General features: G+C 38.9%; 1 protein-coding gene across 2 annotated transcripts in view; it reads left to right on the top strand.

Moving 5' to 3' along the window:
* The window catches only part of PCSK5 (proprotein convertase subtilisin/kexin type 5), a 260750-nt gene that overhangs the window by 109122 nt on the left and 129534 nt on the right, over positions 1-22094 (top strand). For both annotated transcript variants that reach the window (XM_062017429.1, XM_062017431.1), the window contains exons 7-8: positions 315-487; positions 14383-14595. In XM_062017429.1, the coding sequence (XP_061873413.1) occupies positions 315-487; positions 14383-14595 (386 nt within the window). The remainder of the gene's footprint in view (positions 1-314; positions 488-14382; positions 14596-22094) is intronic.

Here is a 22094-nt window from a genome sequence, read left to right as displayed (position 1 = left end):
TCTTTACCAGAAAAGTTTGTTGTTAAAGTTTGATGACTGCATAGTGGATAAATTACTTGTAGATAGTTTTCAAAACTTAAAGGAAGAGCAAAATATTCCTTCCTTTCTGAATTATTTTAATCTAGATTTTCTGTTTCTGCTGGAAAAGCACATATCTAAACAGGTTTTGAGTTGGGTTTTTTTTTCTAACAACAGTAGAAACCCTTATGATCATTTAGTTGGATGTCTTACATAGGAACTTTTTCAGGGGGAGGGTGGGGAAAAGGAGCGTTTTGAGTTAATTGGTCACATTCATTGTTTGTTTCCTTCTGAAGGTGTACGGATGCTGGATGGTGATGTGACAGACATGGTAGAAGCAAAGTCTCTAAGCCTTAATCCCCAGCACATCCACATCTACAGTGCCAGCTGGGGCCCTGACGATGATGGTAAGACTGTGGATGGACCCGCTTCCCTGGCACGTCAGGCCTTTGAGAACGGCATCAGAATGGTAGGTTAGAGTCAAAGTACATCTCATGAATCTGCTCTTGTATTCAAGTGTGAGGGGACACATGTCCATTATGTGTGAGTGCACAACATGGGAAAGAGGAGAGGATTCTGAAGGACAGAAAGAAAGCTCCTTTTGTATAAAACTGAAAATGCGTTTTCCCTCTATAGTGACCTGACTGTCAGTTCTTCCAGAAGTATCAGCTCTGTTTGTTTTCAACTGGAATACATCATCCTCAGCATCTTTTAAAACTGCTCTGAGGTGATGATGTAATTCTGCAAGAAAAAACAAACTGAAAAATTATGCTTTGCACAGTGGTGCCAAGTCATCAAATCTGAATCGCAATGAAATTTTAAAGCAAAAGCCTCGACTGGTCTTCCTTCTTTCTTCCTTTCTTCCATTGCTTTTAATAGGGAGTTGGGCTAAAAAAGTTTACACCCATACTTCTTTTAGCATTTATGTCTGTTCTTGGAGAACTTATACTCCGTAACTTCCACATACATTTCTCTACAAGTCTGTGCTATTACATTTCCTCTGTCATATAACCCAGAGGTCTTCAGTAATATAACATGCAAAATCCCACCATAGGTGATTCCTATTCTAAAAGATGAGGCAAACGGGAGGAGGAAAGATGAATTATCTCTGTGACAAAGTATTTCTAAAATCAGATCATTGTCACAGGTAGTGACTAGATACTCTGCCAAACATAGATTTCCCCAAGCACCACAGTAATTGTGCAGATAATCACAGGCAGACAAAAGTGCTTGTTGTGTACAGATCTTGACGTTCCTTTTTTAGAAATATTGAACTGAACAGGAGTATTACATCTAGTTTAGCATTTGTGATGCAAATTAATGTTGATATAGGAAAATTTGGCAAGACTTTCATTCAGATCTACATATAGAGTCAAGATTGATATTCTTCATTTATTATATATGCACATACAACTGGATAATATTTTTTAAAAATGGGACTATAAAGGTCAAGATTATTTAAAAGCATCTGAAAAGGAAATTGTGCTTGGGTTGTTTAATTAGAAAAACTAAAGGTGATGCTGAATAGTAACTATTATTCTAGTAAACTTAAACTGAAGTTTGGATTTTTTTGTTATACTAATGAAGTAAAAATGAAATGGATGCAAGATACACAGTTTCTTATTCAGTGTCATGGGATCCATGAAAAAAAGTGTCTGGTTTATCTTTAGCACATGTTATTCCAATTAACTGTTCAGGCAGGGTGTTTTAGAACTATTATTATTTCTAAATCTGCTGAGTTAATGTGATTACTCCTTCCAAATCCTGCAGAAAATAACAAAGATAAATGACTCTACATTTTTTTCCATAGAGTCTCACAGAGGTGGCACATGCCATGAATTGAAATAGACAAATCTATTTAAAGAAAGGATACTAAGCATTAAATGAGTTTAGGAAACGACAACCTAACACACAAGTTAAATATGCTTCAAAAATTCCACCCTGGACCAAGGTAAAGGAAGAGGAAAACAATTTTGAAACTGTCTCAAGTACCATGATTTTCTGTCATCTTTAGGGTGTTTTGTTTAATTCTATTAAATTTAAGTACTTGAGTTCAAAGAAATACTTTGGAGACTTTCCTATCAAACAATTTCTATGCAAATATAAAAAGCTCCCTTTATATCATGCTTCCAATTGACAAGGCCATTTTCTTGGAAACAGTATAGTCATAAGGGTGGAAAATTCAAGAGGCTTGTGTTTTAAATACCAATGTATTAGAAGCCGTAGACCTAATAATCTCAAAAAGAATTCCAATATAATCATGCAGAACTTGCCTGAAAAGAATCAGACAAAGGGCATTATATCCAAAAGTAACATATTCGAGAAAGGATTAGGTATGCAACATCACATTTCACCCTATATTCAAGAACAGACAGACTTAGTGGTGCAAGATGTGATTGTGGCCAAAGCATGTAGTAAGACTGTGCTGAGTCTGGGGTATAGGGAGAACACAAAAGCCTTTCCTTGATTCAGAAATATAAGACCAAAATATCATTAGATTTTAAGATGACTGTATCTCACGGTCTATCTACATAATGCTGTGAGCACTTGAGAGACATAGGCTCCCTGATTCATGACTCTGTCATACAGCATTCAGACTTGCTGATTTCTAGCCATACAAATAAACCTCAGCGTCATTTGGAGAGTAATGCATTTGAGATATTCTGACTTGTTCTTTCATTGCTGTTTCGCAAAAACCTAATAGGCAAATTTTTGAATGTATAACCCCTGTTAATACTTTACATTGCAGGGTTTCAAAGACCCTGGTTATCTCAGCAAACGTCTCACCAGCTGCATGTTTTATGTTGTTTGCTCTGCAGTACCCATAAAGTAATTAAAATCAGTGATGGGACACGTCATCCTTAATATAATCTGAGAAGATGGAGAGGCAGAGAAGTCTACATGGAAACTTTTGGCTTTCTGCCTGTGTTGGCTCAGGGGCCTTTATCTTATTGTCATGACACCATTCTGTTTAGCAAGCTGGACAGAAGCCAAAATGTTTGATCGACATTAATGATCCAATGCTATGTGGCTGAACCTCTTGTGAGAACTCGGCTTGGTGCCTTCCCTCCCATCATCACTGCCCCTTCTCATCTCTTTCACTTCACTAACTTTGGCTATAGAGAGTGTGTTCAAAGTGTTTGCTGGGAGCAGAAGACTCTCTTACAATCACTAAACAAGTGCAGATTACTCACATGCAAGCAGGGGAAGAAAAGGAAAGAGAAGAAAAGGGACAGGAGAAAAGAAAGAAAAGGATTTCACAATTGTTGCTGTTATTAATTATTATTATTGTTATTACTACTATATGTTTCTATTCCAGAAATAGGAGAAATTGTTCATAACTTGCAAGTGTCCAGGCAAGGGTTTACTCCCTGTCTTGTACCACAGATGTTTCTCTTAAATTTGCTTGTCCAGTCATCGTGTCTCTGCATCATTCTGTGTTGCATCATGCATCATTCTCTGCATCATAGGCTATGTTGCCTACACAAAGAGGAGTTATTCTGCTCAGTTTTGCCAGAGAATTGTACTGTAAAAATAAAAGACAGAATTTCTGCAAGAAGATTTCCAGTCAAATATGTTAGAAGTGAACTTTTTCACGGACAGTCAACGTGTAGTACAAAAAAAACCAAAAAACACCCAACCCAAAAAACCCTTAGAAAAATAATATAACAGAAATATTTTTACGTTCCATTCAATGGAATATACAAATCTTAAAAGGCAGGAAAATTTGCAGTGAGAGCTACAGGAAAATATACGTCAAAATGTCCAGTTTCCTTGAAATGTCAAAAAGTGTACTGGAAACCTGAACTTTTTTAGTTACCTCATCCCATCTCACACATATATGGAAACTGTTGTAACAAGCCAGGACAGAATGACTGTTTTTGGACTTGTCAAAAGTGCCCTCTTGTTTTGGATGCCCAGCTTGAAACAGGTGACATACTTGAACATAAAAACCCACACCTTTTCTGTTGTAGAGTGAATCTTAATTTGGAAAGCCAATGCTGAAAAGCAGCTTTGGCAAATGGATGTCTTTCCATATGCTTAAATATATAAATGGTGGATGTTAAGAAGTTGGGACATCCTTTTTTTCTATTGTATCTAGCAACAGGACAAGGGGTAATGGGATGAAGCTGGAACACAAAAGGTTCCATTTAAACATACAAAAAAAATATTTTTACTGTTCAGGTGACGGAGCAGTGGCACAGGCTGCCCAGGGAGAGTGTGAAGTCACCTTCCTTGAAGGTCTTCAAGATCTGCCTGGAAATGTTCCTGTGTGACCTGATCTAGGTGAACCTGCTTCTGCAGGGGGGTTGGACTAGGTGATTTCTAAAGGTCCCTTCCAACCGCTAACAATCTATGGCTCTATGATATATCTTTTAGAGAGTGCATATTTGAAACATGAATCTGGTTTCTTTGTATTGGCAAATCACATATCCACTTTACTCATGTACTTCAACAGCAGCAGAATCTAGATATTTCTACAAGTTATGTGGAAAAAAATAGATTACTGAAAGGCAAACTACTGGAAGTTGGACATCAACAGTTTTCTGTGGCTAGAATTTAACAGAAGTGTGAGGCACAAAACCATGAGGACAGTGCTTTTGCACACAGCCTAAGCCTGTTGTTTCTTTCTGAACCAATACTATTGGAGACAAACTGCACAAAGCGCTTACTACAGCGCTCAGTCTCAAAAAGCGGAAGCTGAGCAGTTTTATTGTCTTTCTCATCTACTGAAAAGAGGAAAAGTCTGGCTTAAATAGTAAAACAGCTGTGTGGATCTGGTAGGTGCGGAGTCCTCTGTAGTGTTTAATCCAACGTTAGTATAAAGGTGATGAGAAATGCCTGAGCTCACTCCACGGAATGGGTGTTTGTGTGTGAAGTCCATCCCATATACGGTCCTAACACAAATATCTTTCTTGTGCACTAACTGTTTACTTTGGCTTTGCATGCAAAGACAGTTTCACCTATCATTAACTACAGACTCTGTGTTTGAGGAACGCAGCTCTTGTTTTATCACAGATGTTTGCGATATACAGCTTGTTCTATCCCAGTAACAATATCAACGACAGCAATAGTAATGATAATATGGAGAGACAACCAGAACCAGAACTGCAGTTCATGCAGGCCTGTAGCTGGCTCAATTTTGTTTAGGAAAATGAGGAATTCATTCCAGCATTCCACAGGTTCAGATTTCAGGTTTCAGCCAACATTTCTTTTGGTTGCACTTTAAGCACTAATTATAGCTCTGTGGGGAATATCTTGGAGTTGTTTAAGCTGTTGTTTTATTGAAGAGTAAAGTAAAAAATGCACCACATGAAAGGATGCATGTTGAAATATTCCATTACTATATCCCAGTAATTAATGCATGGATGCTTGTGGTTATTCAGAACTTTATTTTTTTTCTACAAACATGAAAATATTTTCATACTTCAGTATTCTAATGGTATTCTAATGGTATCATATCCTCTGAGCAAATGAAAGACATTTTTCCTTCTTTTTGTCATGATTAATTATTTTGTCTTTCCTTTTCTTAAGAAGCTGCTTCAGAAATAGCCAAAAAGTTTAAGTTCATTAGCAACAACTTTCCTTTTCAGTCATATAAGATAATCTTTGCTTTTTTTAAATAGTGACCAATTTTTGCACTGTATATGTGTTGTTGTTTATGCCTATTCCAGCATTGGGAAATATTTTCTTAACCTCCTAGTTCTCCTGAGAGTACAGCTGTAACTGCTAATATAAAAACAATTTTTAGACAACCCCTGAAAAATGCATCTTTTTCTTTGTACACCTGTTACTCGTGTCTTCATAGGCATCATAGGCGTACTTTTTTAGTGTATTGATACGCAAATGTAAATTTTTCTGAGAGCATGGTTACTTCATCAGAATTAGTGGCCTCAGAAGCTTCTCCCATTTGTTAATGAGTTTCAGCCTTTTAGTACTCAAGGAGACTGTTTTAATTAAAAAAACCCAATTTGTTTGGCAGTATTCTGGTAGCACTTCAGGTTTGAAGAATTGCCTCCTTTCAAATGATTATGTTGTGCAGTCTACAGAAGAGTCTTTTAAGGATGATGTGCCAGACTGTGTTTCATTGCCAAATTAGAGGTTAAGTGGACTGGTGGAAACTCAGCAGGGGCTGGGAGATGCTACTTGTCAGAAGCAAAATATTGCCAGTCAGCAGATTGGGAGGCAACACTGTGCCTTTACACAGGGCAGCAGTACTCAGCTCCCAGGGAGTGCAGAAATCGGTGGCAGCTAGAAGCAAGGAGATGCGGCGTCTCACAGGTGCCTCTCTAAGGATGCCATGATCTCTGGTGCCTCATGGTACAGTACCTGTACTGTGCTGAACTTAAAATCATGCCTACATAGTAGGTTTTTTACATCTCCAAAGTACTGACTTCTGTGCTGCACATTCAGCTATGAACATTTCCTCTCTAGGAATCAGTTTTTCAGGAAAGGGTCATACCATGGGCTACTTTTTCCAGCTTCCACATCAGCATAGATTTCACTTCCCTGGGGCAGATTTTGTTCTTGGAAGCATTGTATAATTTTAGAGCAGTATTGGGAAAAATAAAGGAAATTAAATGTTTAGGCTCTAGGTTTGGATAGAGTGTCCTGCTTTCTCTCTACATTTTTTATTTTCGTGATTTGTGTTCTACTTGTGGATGTGGGATTTTCAGCATACTGGTGCCAAGTACGTCTCCCTGGCTGCAGCCCCTGTACCTCTAATTATTCCAGGTCAGTAGTTCTGTCCCCTGCCTTTCCTGCTCCTTCATGTTTTCTTCCCTGTCCTTTAGTAAATTTGATCACTTGTATAGAAACAGCGACTCACCCAGTAGACAGGGAGGGGCATTTGGTTCCTGGGCAGGAAAACATCAGGATTCACAGACTGGATTAAGGCAGCTTGACTTGTAAAGCAGTGAATGAATGTTGACTCGAAACTTTGTAAAATAGCGTGAATAAATCTTGCTCCACTGGCTTAGACTGCACCTCGTAGGTGGAAACTGTTTTTATTAGATGAAAGTGTGCTGGAAACAGTTTGAAAGTATGTGAGGCTGCTGGTTGTCTTTAGATGAAGCGTGTGAAGACCTCTACCTTATGATGGTTCCTGCTACTACCACTGTGTATGCATATAAACCATGTGGTTTATATGTATACTCACACACATACACCAGCGCATGCACTTGGGTGATGTTCTTTTAATGGTGTTAGGAAATTCTGCAGATGTCATTATGAACATGTTCATATTGGCTATGGTTCTTGGCAGACTAACCATTCTGTGCGTTTAAGCTGTAAAAAAAAAAAAGCGCTTTCGTGTCACTTACCCTGTTTGCAACTTGCTGACCAAGGAAAAGGAGGCAGTAGCAGAAAAAAAACAACATGGGAGTGACCCACAATTCTTGTGCTGTGCTTTTACAGGTGCAATTTCTGCCTTGAGACCTTTTTGTCGATGACATGAGTCCGTTTCATTCAAGGTCACCTGTTTATTGAGCACACTGGCTTTTCCCAGAAAATGTGCTAAACAGTTTGATTGTGAAGGTCAATAGCAAGTCTTCCTAGTTATTGGTGAAAGACTTTTTCTTTTCCATAATAGAACATTTGATTAATTTTTCTGTTATTATCTGACATTTTATGCAATTTAAGAAAGTAGACAAAACAGAAAGAAAGCATTTCATAGTGATCTATCATGTGCAGTGACCAGCACAAGTCCAGTTGTGGACACCTTGCAGACTTTGTAAGAGCCAGTCCATACCTATCATTGCAAATGGTGGAGCAGAAACAGCACGGTACCTAGAGGGAGAGATAATGCATTTTTGTCATCATGGGGCGAGCACTGAGCGTACTTTGCTGCACACCTGTTTCACCCTGCTCTATGACTCTACTATTGTTAACTAACTTAGTTTTGCTCAAGTTGTATCCATATGGTTTGTAAATGCACCTTTGATTTTTGAGTAATAAATGACATATGGCTTCTTTGGCAGCTCAAGGCTTGACTTTTCATCCGGACACCCCTGGACATCTGGCAGATGATAGATTTAGACAAACAGTGAAAGCTACAGAGTGCCTTGCATGTGTATTTGTCTTAACTTTGTAACATGGCCCAAATGTTATTTATGTATTTGAATGACATCAACAGGGAATGGCATTAAGATACTGTAGGATAGATTATGCTATTGTTCTAATTATTTGTTTGGTATTGTTATTAGCAAGTTTATAATTTCCTGAGCATGACTAGGTCTATTGAATTAAAGTAGGGTGAAAAAGGAAACCAAATGGTAGTTTAACAAAAAGCAGTAAATGTAAACCAGAACTTATTTACCTGACACATTATTTTGGTCAGATTGAATTCAATTTGGGGGTTTGCTTATATATTTGGGCTTTTTTTAAGGCTGCCTAATGCTTTGCCAAACATCTTCTAGGAACAAAATCTTTAACATGTTTTCTAGACTGAAGGAAATGCTACTGTTTTCTCTGAAATGCTGAGTTGTTAAATATGCAGCATTGCAATATGTTAGAGGGATGGGAATATTTTCTTTGTGTTTAATAGAACATTCTCTTTTCCTTTAGTCAGTGCACCTGGTACTAATATTTTATTGCAATAGCAGAGGTGTTTATATATTTGCAGAAGACTTTAGTTTTGAAGAAATATTTGTTATTATTTGTTTACAAAAATCTCAACATGTAAAGGTAAATTTAGGTGGAAAGGGTTGTTATTTTTAAAACCCCATCTTTCCTATTAAAATCTAAACTGCTGTTTATTATTTTTAAATACTGCATTGCAGAATTTCTAACTTCCATTGACATGTTTTCATTAGGACTACATTTTGTGCCCAAAAATGTATTCACATATCTGTTTCTGCAACTCATTTTTCATTATTAGTACAGTAGCATAAGTATACATCTAAAGATGTATGGACACATTGTAGAGAAAAGATAATAATTCAAAGCTTACTCCTGCAAAATGTGCACAAAGTGTAGTTCTGCACTGCCATGAAAAAGATTTTCATTGCACGAGTGGGACAAATCATGTTATGCTCCAGTTTGCAGACAAACTCAGATGATGGTGACAACAGAAAAATGGCAGATGGACTGTTACTGATAGGATATTTTCCTGTATGCATGTGCCTTTAAGAATTTTTTTACAAAACTTCTCTTGAAAAAAGTGGAAGATAGGCTTGTTGTCAAGATATTAAAATAGATTCCATTTTCCCCCTTCTTAGATCTGTGGTTGGATTACCCTGGTTTCTCTTTTCTTCCCTCTTGGTTGTGTTGATGATTTTGGCCAAATGTGGTTACATAATGCTGTGCATAATGCATACATGATTTTCAAGAAGTCATAGAATCTTAAGTGTTGGAAGGGACCTTGAAAGATCATCTAGTCCAACTCCCCTGCCAAAGCAGGACCACCTAGAGTAGGCCACACAAGAACTCGTCCAGGTGGATTTCGAATGTCTCCAGTGAAGGAGACTCCACAGTCCCCCTGGGCAGCCCAATGCATGTGAAGAAGAAAAATGTAAAATTCTACAGATAGCAGATGCTTGTCAAAATCCATCAAAAAATATTTTGATGAAATACTTTCATACATCTGGAGGTAAAAGTGTGTCTGTATTATATACTTTTTTACTGTGTGTTCTCCTTGCCTATGCATATATTAGTGGGGGTGTATGTGGGAGAGAGAAGCTGCCTTTTACGGTCAATGTAGGATCAGACAGGAATCTCTACATGACTCTAAGGCACACTTTGTCAGCATTGGTGTGGAAGCCAAAAATGACCATTGAGGAGGCAGAAGATGAAAACACATAATAGAATATTGCTAGGAAGCATGAACTAGTTGCAGTGGATGATGGGATAAGACCAAAACGACATCAGTAAAAATCAGGCAAGAGCACATCAAAAAGTAGAGAACCAGCGTGTCTTTAGTGTAATCCTCCATCCTGTTCTCCACAAACATACAGAGGGTTCTAACTTCCATTTCCCTGACCTGCTGGGTAAATATTCATGATTTTTTTTAATAATATTTCCCCTTCTTTTCACTGTCTCATTGAATATTTTCAAAATTGTGAGGTAAGACGTCAGGATACACAAAGGGAAATGACCAGTTCATAGAATGAGAGAGAAATGGTTCATAAACCAGTTCCAGCCCCATGAAGTTGCAAAACACATCCCAATAGCTTTGAGAGGCTCTGAATCAGACCTTGCTGGCTGAGAAAAGCAAGCAGAGCAAGTACCTCAAAACAGAAAGGAGGTTTTGATTTTGTGGGAGTCTGTCTTGTGAGGAGAGCTTTAACACTTCATAAGGGTTGTCTTTAAACAGAAAAAAAAAAATCAATGTTTTGCATCTTTTTGTTAGTGTAGTAGCTAAGATAAACTAAAGGAAGTGAAAGAAATTGAAATAGTTACATTTCCCACTGGTCAGACTGATCTTGTCTGGAGGATGTGGATTTCATAATACATTTAACTTGGCACCCTGGGGCTTTTTTTCTCCGCTTGAAATGTTTTTTTTAATGAAAAGTTGGATTTTAGAGACATAAGATATGTAAATGCTAGCCAGGAGAATTTGTTATTTAACTTATTTTGCTGGAGAGAAGAGTCTCTCCAGGTAGTGTACTTTTATTAAATTCACAAAGTTAAATTCTTCAGTGTTTGAGAACTTGGGCCTGGAGTATGAGAGAATTTGTCTTACGCTGATGCAGGTTCATTTATGCTCAGCACAAAAACTCCTAGTGAAACTTCTGAGCATCTGTATGAAATGAATCTTTGAATTGCTAGTTGTTGAAGGTTGATCTGGTAGATGTCCAACAGTTGTATGTTTTTTGAGGTACATAGTTGCACTCTGTTTAAAAAAAAAACAAAAACCCAGACAAAAACCCAAACTCTCCCATAGCCAAGCAATTAGTTCATGGACAGAAAGTGTTAGTTTATGCCTTATAACATGAATTTGTCATACACAGGAATGGACCTAACAAAAAAACAGGTAGATACTACATGATGAGCTGCAAGCAAATGAGGTATGAGACTGTTAGCATCACTGTAACTGAAAGGGATAGCTCATACTTTGGACCTTATATTCACAAACAAGCAAGGTCTGGTTAAAGCAGTGAAGATTAAGAGCAGCCTTAGCTGCAGCAAGCACAAGATGGTCATTATCTTGTGTGGTAGGAACAGAATATCAAGCAGGATCACAACTTTGGACTTTAACAGGACCAACTTTGGCCTTTTCAAGCAATTGCTAGGGCATATCCAGTGGAACAGGGTTTTAGAAGGTAAAGAGACCCAAGTTGGTCTATATTCAGGGATCAGTTTTTCCAAGGTCAGGATTAGAGCACCCCAGTGGGTAGGAAGTCAAGAAAGGGAGCCAGGAGACCTGCATGGTTAAACAAGGAACTGTTGTGGAAACTGAAGTGTAAGAAGAGAGTCTATAGATCATGGAAGGAAAGGATGACCAGTTGGAATGGATAGAAGACTATCATCAGAGGATGTAGGGAGGCAACTAGGAAAGCTAAAGCCTCATTGGAGTTTTGCTTTGAAAGCAAGGTCAAGGACAAGATGAAGGACTTCTTCAAGTACTTTGTGGACAAAACTAATGCTTGAGGTAGTGTAGGCCCACTGTTGAAAGAGGTGAGTGCCCTGGTAACAGAGGATATAGAGAAGGCAGTTGCTGAATGCCTTCTTTGCCTCTGTCTATAGTTCTGGAGACTGTCATCAGGAGCCCCAGACTCCAGAGGAAGTCAGGTTAAAGAAGTTTTGTTTAATTGATGAGGACTAAAGGGATCAGTTGAGCAATCTGGATGTACATAAATCCATGGGCCCTGATGGGATGCACCTGCGGGTGCTGAGGGAGCTGGCAGAGGTCATTGCTAGACCACTCTCCATCATCTCCAGTAAGTCATGGAGACCAGGAGAGGTGCCTGAGGACTGGAGGAAAGCAAATGTCACTCCAGTCTTCAAAAAGGGCAAGAAGGAAGACCTGGGGAGCCACAGACCGATCAGCCTCACCTCTAGCCTTGGAAAGGTGATGGAACGACTTATCCTGGATGCTGTCTCCAGGCAAGAGGGTAATTGGGAGCAATCAACATGGTTTTACCAAGGGGAATTCATGTTTGACCAGCCTGATAGCCTTTTATGAAGATGTAACCAGGTAGATAGATGGCAGTAGTGCAGTGGATGTGGTTTATCTGGATTTCAGTCAAGCATTTGATACCATTTCCCACAGCAACCTGGCAGCGAAACTGAGAAAGTGTGGGCTGGATGATCAGGCAGTGAGGCGGATTATGAACTAGTTGAAGGGAAGAAAGCAGAGAGTTGTGGTCAATGGGGCAGGGTCTAATTGGAGGCCTGTATCTAGTGGAGTCTGTCAGGGGTCAGTGCTGGGGCCAGTACTGTTCAATCTATTCATTAATGACCTTAATGAGGGAACAGAGGGCACTGATAGTGAGTTTGCTAATGATACTAAACTGGGGGGAGTGGCTGACACCAGAAGGCTGTGCTGCTGTCCAACAAGACCTGGACAGGCTGGAGAGTTGAGCGGGGAGAAATCTAATGAAATTCAACAAGGGCAAGTGTAGAGTCTTGCATTTGGGAAAGAAGAACCCCACGTACCAGTATAGGTTGGGGAATGAACTGTTAGAGAGTAGTGTAGGGCAAAGGGACCTGGGGGGCTTGGTGGACAGCAAGATAAGCATGAGCCACCAATATGCCCTCGTGGCCAAGGCCAATGGCATCCTGGGGTGTATTAGAAGGGCTGTGGTTAGTAGGTCAAGAGAGGTTCTCCTCCCCTTCTACTCTGCCCTCCTGAGACCACATCTGTAATATTGTGTCCTGTTCTGGGCCCCTCAGCACAAGGATAGAGAGCTGCTGGAGAGAGTTCAGCACAGGGCCACCAAGATGATGAAGGGAGTGGAGCATCTCCTTTATGATGAAAGGCTGAGGGGGCTGGGGCTCTTTAGCTTGGAGAAGAGGAAACTGAAGGATGATCTCATTAATGTTTACAAATACAGGAAGGGCAAGTGTCAAGAGGATGGAGCCAGGCTGTTCTCAATTATGTCCACTGATAGCACAATGGGCTTTGAGTACAAGCTGGAGCATAAGAGGTTTCAAACCTCCAAAAAGGTTTCCACAAGGAATATCTTCACTGTAAGGGTTGTTGAGTCTCCTTCTCTGGAGATATTCAAAACCTATCTGGATGAGTTCCTGTGTGACTTACTCTAGGTGGTCCTGCTCTGGCAGGGGGTTTGGACTAGATGATCTTTCAAGGTCCCTTCTAACCCTTAAGATTCTGCCATTCTGTGATACTTTCAAACAGTGATGCATAAGAAAATATGACACAATTTAGCTTGATCAAAGATAAGCCTAGTCCTTTGGTGAACTTTTTTGTCTCAACAGTAAAATGACTCCAGATAGTGAGTGCTGATAATGTAGATCATACAGCTGCATGAATCTAAATTTCATTCACTGGTAGGAAACATATATAGAAGACAAAAGCCCAGTCACTCATTTTTAGTTTCTTAGTTGCATATGTACTTCCATAATTCTTAGTTACCGATCATCTTTACTTTTAATATCATTATCTAATTAAGAGTACTAACACCACCAAAATTGTTTTCATTCCTTTGGACATTGTATAAAAAATGTCAAGGTGAGGTCTCCTATTTTAAATCCTTATTTGAAATTATGAATATGCCCAAGTAACTTGCCCAACTAGTCATGTATTTAAAATATCATACTGAATTTTTTACTGCTTCATTAGAATAGATTTGGAAGAATCTTTTGGTTTTGTCCAATTGTATTTATATGTTATATTGTGCATTTAACATTCGTAATGGACTAGTTGGATTGGACTAGATGACCTCAGTTCCTTTCCCACCTCCAGAGTCCTCTGATTTATAATATATGTGATACAGTCATACTGTGATTGACAGTATTTAATGCTACCCAAATACCTACCCAAATACATGCAACCCAGGAAGAAACAGATGAGAATGCCCTAATAAATTAAAGGTACTGTGTGTTACAAAGGAGTTTAAATTCAATTATGGTGTTTCTTTTACTTTTCCAATCCAATGTGATGTTTTAATGCTCCCCGAAGTCTTTAACACCTCTTTCTTGGTATGTCTGGATAGCATAAATGCAGAGCAACAGATACTGTATAAAAGTTGTTTATAAACCTGTGTACATACCACTGATCTTCTGAATTTTTCTGTTGTCTGATTCATATAAATCCTGTTTTCATCTCAGATTCTTTTCAGTGAGCTAGTTTCTTTTATTGACTTTTTCCCATCAACTCTCTTTTCATGGAGAAAGTTTGTTAAGCAGGTGAGGAGGAACAGAAGAATTATTAATCAAATCTTTTGTGCTCTTTCCAAACAGGGGCGAAGAGGCTTAGGTTCAGTCTTTGTTTGGGCATCTGGAAATGGTGGAAGAAGTCGAGACCATTGCTCCTGTGATGGCTACACCAATAGCATCTACACCATCTCCATAAGCAGCACAGCTGAAAGTGGGAAGAAGCCATGGTACCTGGAAGAATGTGCCTCCACACTAGCTACAACATACAGTAGCGGGGAATCCTACGACAGGAAAATAGTATGCTTTTTTCAATGTGGTCTTTTTTTTTAAAACACATGGGTTTGCATTTTGCATGGAGACTTTGAGGGGAGTGAGAGAGCTCATTTATACTAATTAATGGACTACTTTAGAAAAGTAATGTCTCTGGGCAAGTTCATTTAGTCACAGTGTGTTACTCAGCTGAAGCCACGATACTGCACTTTGTAACCAGCATGAGTTTCTCTGCAGCTTACAACTCAATGCAGTGCAGATACTGCCAGTTCGTGCCAGGTTTTCTACTCACCTAGGTGCTGTCAACTCTGAATGATACCTTGGTGTCCACCAAGTTGTAATATCACTCTTCCTCTTAAACTGCGGAGAGAGAAATATAACGAGAGGTTTATGAGTCGAGATAAGGACAGGGAGATGGCTCAGCAACTAACATCACAGGCAAAACAGACTCAGCTTGGGGAGAAAAGGGTTTGATTTATTAATGAACCATCAGAACAGGGAGACGAGAAATAAAATTGAGTCTTAAACCACCTTCCTCCACCTGTTCCTCCTCCAGGACTCCCCTTCCTTCCTCCCCAGCAGTGCAGAGGATGGGGGACAGGGGTTGTGGTCAGTTCGTTACAGATGGATTTTGCTTCTGGTTCTTCTCACGGGGAGGCCTCACCACACTTCCCACTGCTACACTGTGGAGTCTCTCCCCATGGGAGACAGTCCCTCACAAACTTCTCCATGTGGGTTCTTCCCATAGGCTATAGTTCCTCACGAACTGCTCCAGCATGGGGTCTCCCATGGGACTCCTCACACTCTGACTCAATGTGGGTCACCTACCAAGAGAACAGTCCTTCAGGTACCGAGTGCTCCTATCTGAGTCCCTCATAGGATCACAAGTCCTGACAGCAAACCTGCTCAGGTGTGGACTCCTCTCTTACCACAGACTCCCAGGTCCTGCCAGGAACTTTCTCCAGGGTGAGCTTCCCATGGAGTCACAGCCTTCTTCTGGCATCCATCCGCTCCAGTGTGGGGTCCTCTACGGGCTGTGAGTGGATCTCTGCTCCCTTTTGATCCTCCATGGACTGTAGGAGGACATCCTGGCTCCTCACAGGTCACAGGGGAGTCTTTCTTTCAGGGACTAAGCACCCTCCTTCCCCTCCTTCTCCACTGACCTTGGTGTCTGCAGAGATGTTTTGACATTCTCACTCTATTGTTTTTGCAATTCAGCAACTGCACAGCAACTTCTTCACTTTCTCAAATATGTTATTCACAGAGGTGTTACCTCCATCACTAATTGTCCAGGCATTAGTCAGCTGCAAGTCCATCTTAGAATTGACTGGCTCTAACCCTATGAGCTAAAGGGGAAGCTTCTGGCAGCTCTTTGTTTAAAGAAGTGACCCATGTATCCTGCCCCACTAACAAAAACATGGCCTGGGCAAAACCACTATATACCTTCAAAAATCTTATTTCCAGTGCCACCAAAAGAGATTTTCTTCATTACTAATATTTTGTATCTCATCAGTACTCCTGAGAACATATTCTCCGTTTGTTTTTAATTCAAATATCAGTAATTTGCATATTATACACACATGATATTAGCAGTTTCCCTACATACCTCTCTATCTCGCTTTGATCCAACATTATCCCTCTTTTACATTCAGTGATGGTCACTTATTACTCCTATTGCTACATGTTCTAGCAAGCTGATGTACTGTAAGCAGGGTTAAGCTCAGCACTCCTTTTTCCGTTATTGTTCTGTATCTCATTCCTAAACAACCAGCATCCATTTTCCATTGTGTTCTCATCTTGACTGGAAACTAACAAATTGTTTTAATTCTATTTGATAACTTATTGATGCTAGTAGTATTTGCATACTGTATCTGCTTTTTTCAAAATGAGTGCATTCAATATACTTTCCAATATTCAATATACCACTCCTTTTAACCTTTTAAACCCTTGCAGCAGGATTAATCAGGTTTGCTAATATTGTCCTCTTCCCTGATTTTTTATTCTAGTGTATAACTTAGAGAGCAAAGAATCACTGAATGGTAGGGTATGGAAGGGATCATCCAGCCCAACCCCCTGCCAAAGCAGTTCCACCTAGATCAAGCTTCTGTAGAAGTTCCCTGTCCCTCTTGAGCTGTGGAGCCCAGAACTGGACACAGGACTCCAGATGAGGCCTCACCAGGGCAGAGGAGAGGGTAAGGAGAACCTCCCTTGACCTATTGACCACACTCTTCTTGATGCATCCCAGGATGCCATTGGGCTTCTTTGCCACGAGAGCACATTGCTGGCTCATGCTTAGTTTTTTGTCAACCAGGACTCCCAGGTCTCTCTCTGCAGAGCTGCTCTCCAGCAGGTCATTAAAAAATGATGGAGAACAGCTTAGCAATAACATCAGCCAGTTCCCTCAAAGCTTTTGGCTGCATCATGACCCATGGATTTGTGGGTGGCCAGCTTGCCTAGTAGATCTCTAACCCAATCTTCCTCCACCAAGGTAGTGTCTTCCATTCTCCAGACTTTCTCACTATCTGCCAGGAGCTTGGCTTCCTGATCTTGATTTCTTTCTGATAAGAACATTTCAGAATTTTGTGAGGTTTTTTTTCCCCTCCAATTTTTTCTTGAGTACCCATCTAGCATTACTTTCTTTAGCAGATACCCCTCTTGGTGTCAGGAAGGAGTTAAAAATTCTTGCAGTTATGTTTTTTTAATACTATCTGCCTTGTCTTTTAGGATTCTGGGATTCTGGCCATCCCCTCTTGGATTCTTCCTTGTTTTCAGCTGATCTAATTTTTGTTTTAAAGTTTTTCTGAGGTACTTCTTCATTCCAGTAATTTTCCTGTTCTTAACTTGCTTCTCTTGACTGAAACCTTATCACTCTTCCTGGCATGTTTCTTGTTTGCCCTGATAAGTAATAATAAAGGAAAGAAATCACTACATCTCCTAGCAGTCCTCACTTCTGTGGTTAAATTTGCACTAATGTTCTTTAAAGACCTTCAATAACTTCTTTATGTTTAAGTGAAACCAATACTAAATAAGGCCAGAGGCAATTTAGTTCCCCAGTCTGACGAAGTCTTGCTGAGCCGAGTCTGTAGGATAGCCCTGAGTCCTTCAAATCCACCCAAACTGGATACAGCAGTCGGGTAGTAGCAGTATCAGTTCCAAATGCATGGGAAAATGCATATCTCTGACTACCAGACAGCTCAGTTCCCCTCTCTTTATACAGTAAGTCTGACTGAGATTTGCTAGCTTCACTGTTATATAATGTGTTCATTGTTGTCTGATGCTCAACCATCTTTCAGAGCTGCTGCTTCTCGTTTTTGCTGGTGATCGAAGAAAAGATATGGGGCTAGTTATGGTCTAATTTATTGCACTATTTACCTCTGAATGTATTGGTTCAGTGCTCAATCCAAAGCAGCCCTCATCATTACCGCCTGTTTCTTCAAAGTTTCTCTAAGTTCTACATTCATCAGAAGTTGCTGGTATTTTCTTTCAGGTCATTGATAAAAACTTTAGGTCATACTAAGGTCAAGAGCTAAATTATAGAAGGGCTGATTGTAAACAAGATTAATTTCTTATATGTGCTATGGACATGTGTATAATTTCTTCTAAGTGTATATCTGTTTTTTAATATATGGTTACATTTTGAGACCTCGTGAGTATCCCATTTGAAATCTATTATGTGGTGTACATTTTTAATCTCTTAAATTTAAACGTTTGGTATTTATTTGGATGTGCCAGGATCACATTATTTGTCTTGTAGAATCCTGACTCTAGTACTTTCAACCAAAGTGGTGGCCAGAAAAAAAATACTCCAGATACAAAAATACTCCAGCATTTTGACAAGCTCTCTTTTCTGGCAGCTTGTTATCCACCATTAAATATAGTACTAGTTAATATTTATTAATAATTATTTTAAATCACGTATCAGCTGTTTTACAGTGGTAAACTTAGTAAATAGATGAAATACAATACTGCTTGTCCTTTCAATGTTGACTGTACACAGGTTTTCTTTCCATCTTCTGGAAATTCTCTAGTGTTGATTTATTAAAACCAACAGTACAGTCTTAAAACATTCTGTTTCCAGCTCTTGTAAAAGGTCTTTGATGGTTGCAAACTTTCTTATTTGAGCTTACTGTTTAAAATAACTGTGAGAATGATTTATCATCTTTCCATGCTCTGAAAACCCCACTTAATTTTTTTTTTTTCCAAAAAGGAACATTCAGTGAAATAGCCATTCATGATACACTTCTATTAACTTTTCTATTATCTCTGGACAATTAAAACAATATTGATTTGAGGGTGGTTTTGCTTCTGATATGTTTTCAAGTAGAACATCTGTGCACTTTAGTCTGTTCCTGTGGACTTTTCCATTTGGCTTTTGCCTTACATTGCCACCTCCATGCACCTTCTATCTTATAATTTTTATTTATTGCATTTATTTACTTACACTTATTTATTTATTTATTTATCACTTCTTGCACCTGTCACTTGCAACTATTCTATTGACCAATATGTCCATGCTCACTTTTTAAAACGTTGTAAAATACCTGTATTTTTCTCAGTCCCCATTTGTAGTTTTCTATTTAGCTGATTTATCTTTGTGCATTCCTCTGATTCTTGAGTAGATTTAGTTTTCTTAATTATTATCTTCCATTCTTATCAATTAGCATGGACTTTCTGCTTTTTTTGGAATTACTATTTCAAGAAGAGATCATTATTTCTGATGTACCACTCCTTTATGACTTACACTATCACCAAACACACCTGGAGGTGACCTCACCTTTATTGTTGTAGGCTTTCTTATGAAACATGTGAATAGGTAATTTTTCAGTTTACTGGAGCATAGCACCTATCACTTGTAGAATTCATTAATTGTACTAATACTTGCAGTTTCATATTTTATTGTAAGATTTTAAAAATATATACTTTACAAAGGAGAAATGAATTATTATATATAGAATGAGTTCTTATGCGACCTGATCTAGGATGACCTGATTCTGCAGGGGGGTTGGACTAGATGATCTCTAAAAGTCCCTTCCAACCCCTACCATTCTATGATTCTATGATTATCCCACGATTAATAGAATCATAAAATCACTGAGTGGTAGGATTTGGAAAGGACCTCTAAAGATCATCCAGTCCAACTGCCTGCAAAAGCAGGTCCACCTTGGTTTTGAAGGCCTCCAGAGAAGGAGACCATTTCCTCCCTGAGCAGCCTGTGGCAGGGCTCCTTCACTCTCAGAGTAAAGAAGTTTTCCCTTAAGTGAAACTTTTTATGTTCCACCTTTTGTGCATTGCATCTAGTCCTATCACTGGACAGTACAGAAAAAAAGTGCTACCCTGTCTTTTTGACATACACCTTTCAAACACTTGTATTAATGAGGTCTCCCCTCAATCTCCCTCTCTTCTCCAGGCTGAACAGCCCCAGATCCCACAGCCTTCCCTCATAAGAAAGATGCTGCAGACCTCTGATCAAATATGTGGCTCTGTTCTGGAGTCTTTCTAGAAGTTCCCTGTCCCTCTTAAGCTGTGGAGCCCAGAACTGGACACAGGACTCCAGATGAGGCCTCATAATGAAGGGATTTTAAATAAACATCACTGAAAAGACATGTCTCTCTAAAAATGTAAAGTGGAATCTCTGTTGAAGATATCACACAAGCTGTCAGAGATAAGTAAGAATAACTTTGAAGTCCACCAATTCTCTAAGCACTGATTGCTTTTACTAGTCCTCCATTCTTTTGGGAGCAATCCAGTTGCATATGCCAATTATAAATTATTCCTGTCGAGTGCATAATTTTGCACAGTGAATGGTAAAAGCGTAAGCTTATTGAGGAGCCATAAGAATTAACTCAAGTCTGTTGATCCTTTGTTTACCAGAACTTAATTTACACTTGCTACTCTTGTGCAAAGCATCTTTGATTTTGCATGTGCCGTAAGATTGACTGATCTCAAATTCTTGTATGTCAGATCATAAATAATCCCTCCAGGACTCTTTCCTGTACCATATTATCAACTGACTTCTGAAACACACAATCTGTCTGAGGGTATTTTACTATAGGTACTCAGCGTTTAAAGTCAGGCAAGCCTGTTCCCTCTCCAGACACCATCAATGCCAAAGCAGAACGGTGTACAGTAGATGTGGTCAATAACTTTCTCTCTGTGTTATATGTAAACCGGTTATATAACAGCTTCCCGTTTCTATTACAATACAGCCTGATGAGAAATGACTTGAAACTGTGAAGCTGGCTTTTTAAACTGAGTATTAGCAGTCATAGGTTCACTATGGTTGGAAAAGGCCTTTCAACATGCACAGACATTCAGACAGGGACATTGCTGTTACCTTTGTGACTGTCTTGCTCATAGCCTGATTTTGAGAACGATAATGATAGTATCACTATTTGCTTCTCCAACTTGCCTACTAAAATCCAGTCCTCCTAGAGACTTATCAAACCTCCTTTACCTTTGAAAGAACTTTTCTTTGAAACTAGAACTGAAGACAGAACAGAAACTTTGAGAATGAAGTTTTTCAACATGAAATGCTTAAAGGGTCTGTAATAAAATGTGTTTGTTTTTGTTGTTAATACCACACATCCTTTTCATTCTTCATATCTCTTTTTGTATCTCATATTTTTGTTTAGGTTGCTGCACCTTTCAAGTCAGAGATTATCTTCGTATCTTTCCACAAAAAGCTTAGAGCTTGCAGTAAGTTTAAAGGGAAAAACAATAGAAGATTAGGTTATTATTGATTTTTAATTGTCCAATTTATATTTTGCATATAAATATGCAAATCAGCAATGATAGTCTCAATGTCGTGCCATTACATGAAAGGAGTAACAGTAGTTGATCAAGGCATATGGTGATTTATTTTGCTGGAATGAGAGTCCTATATGTAAAATAGGAAACAAAAATACTACTGCATTAAATCAGGAGTAAATGACCTGGCTTGAGATTTACCATCAAATGAACTCATTCTTGGTTTTTCTCATGTAACTCAGAACACACTCCAATATCATGTGAGCTTCTGCAATGTTACAGTGTGGAAAGACCTAACCGCAATTAGGGGACAGTGAATAGTTAAAACTTTATAGTATCATGTTCCATGGTTCCTTCATATTTTTTCCTTTCAGTTCTTTTTTTTTTTCTATTTTTCTGTCCAATATGTATGGAATGTATTATAAGGTAGATGAACAAACAGTAACCGAATGTTAGGCTCTTAAAATTCATGTAAAAATTTTTTATTTTCAATATGCAGTGGACTGACAGAAGCACTCACACTTTTATAACTACACAAAAGACTTTTTTTTTCTCTTTTCATTGCTACACATTTTTGTAATTACTTGCTACAAATATAGAATGGAACATAATTTTAGAATTTTTCTGGTTTGTAGGTTTTTTTCAGTCTTGTACAATGATAGCTTAAGAACATAATTTTACATTTTCCATATGGAGCTTTTCTAACTGCCTGAAGGAAATGGAAGCAACTTCAGACCTGAAATAATTTGAGCTAACAATTACAGTTAAAAACGCACTGA

Source organism: Colius striatus, chromosome Z (genome assembly GCF_028858725.1).
Source record: "Colius striatus isolate bColStr4 chromosome Z, bColStr4.1.hap1, whole genome shotgun sequence".
Lineage (NCBI taxonomy): Eukaryota > Metazoa > Chordata > Aves > Coliiformes > Coliidae > Colius > Colius striatus.
Note: the sequence above shows the minus strand (reverse complement) of the source record. Positions and strands in the feature narration are given on the sequence as shown.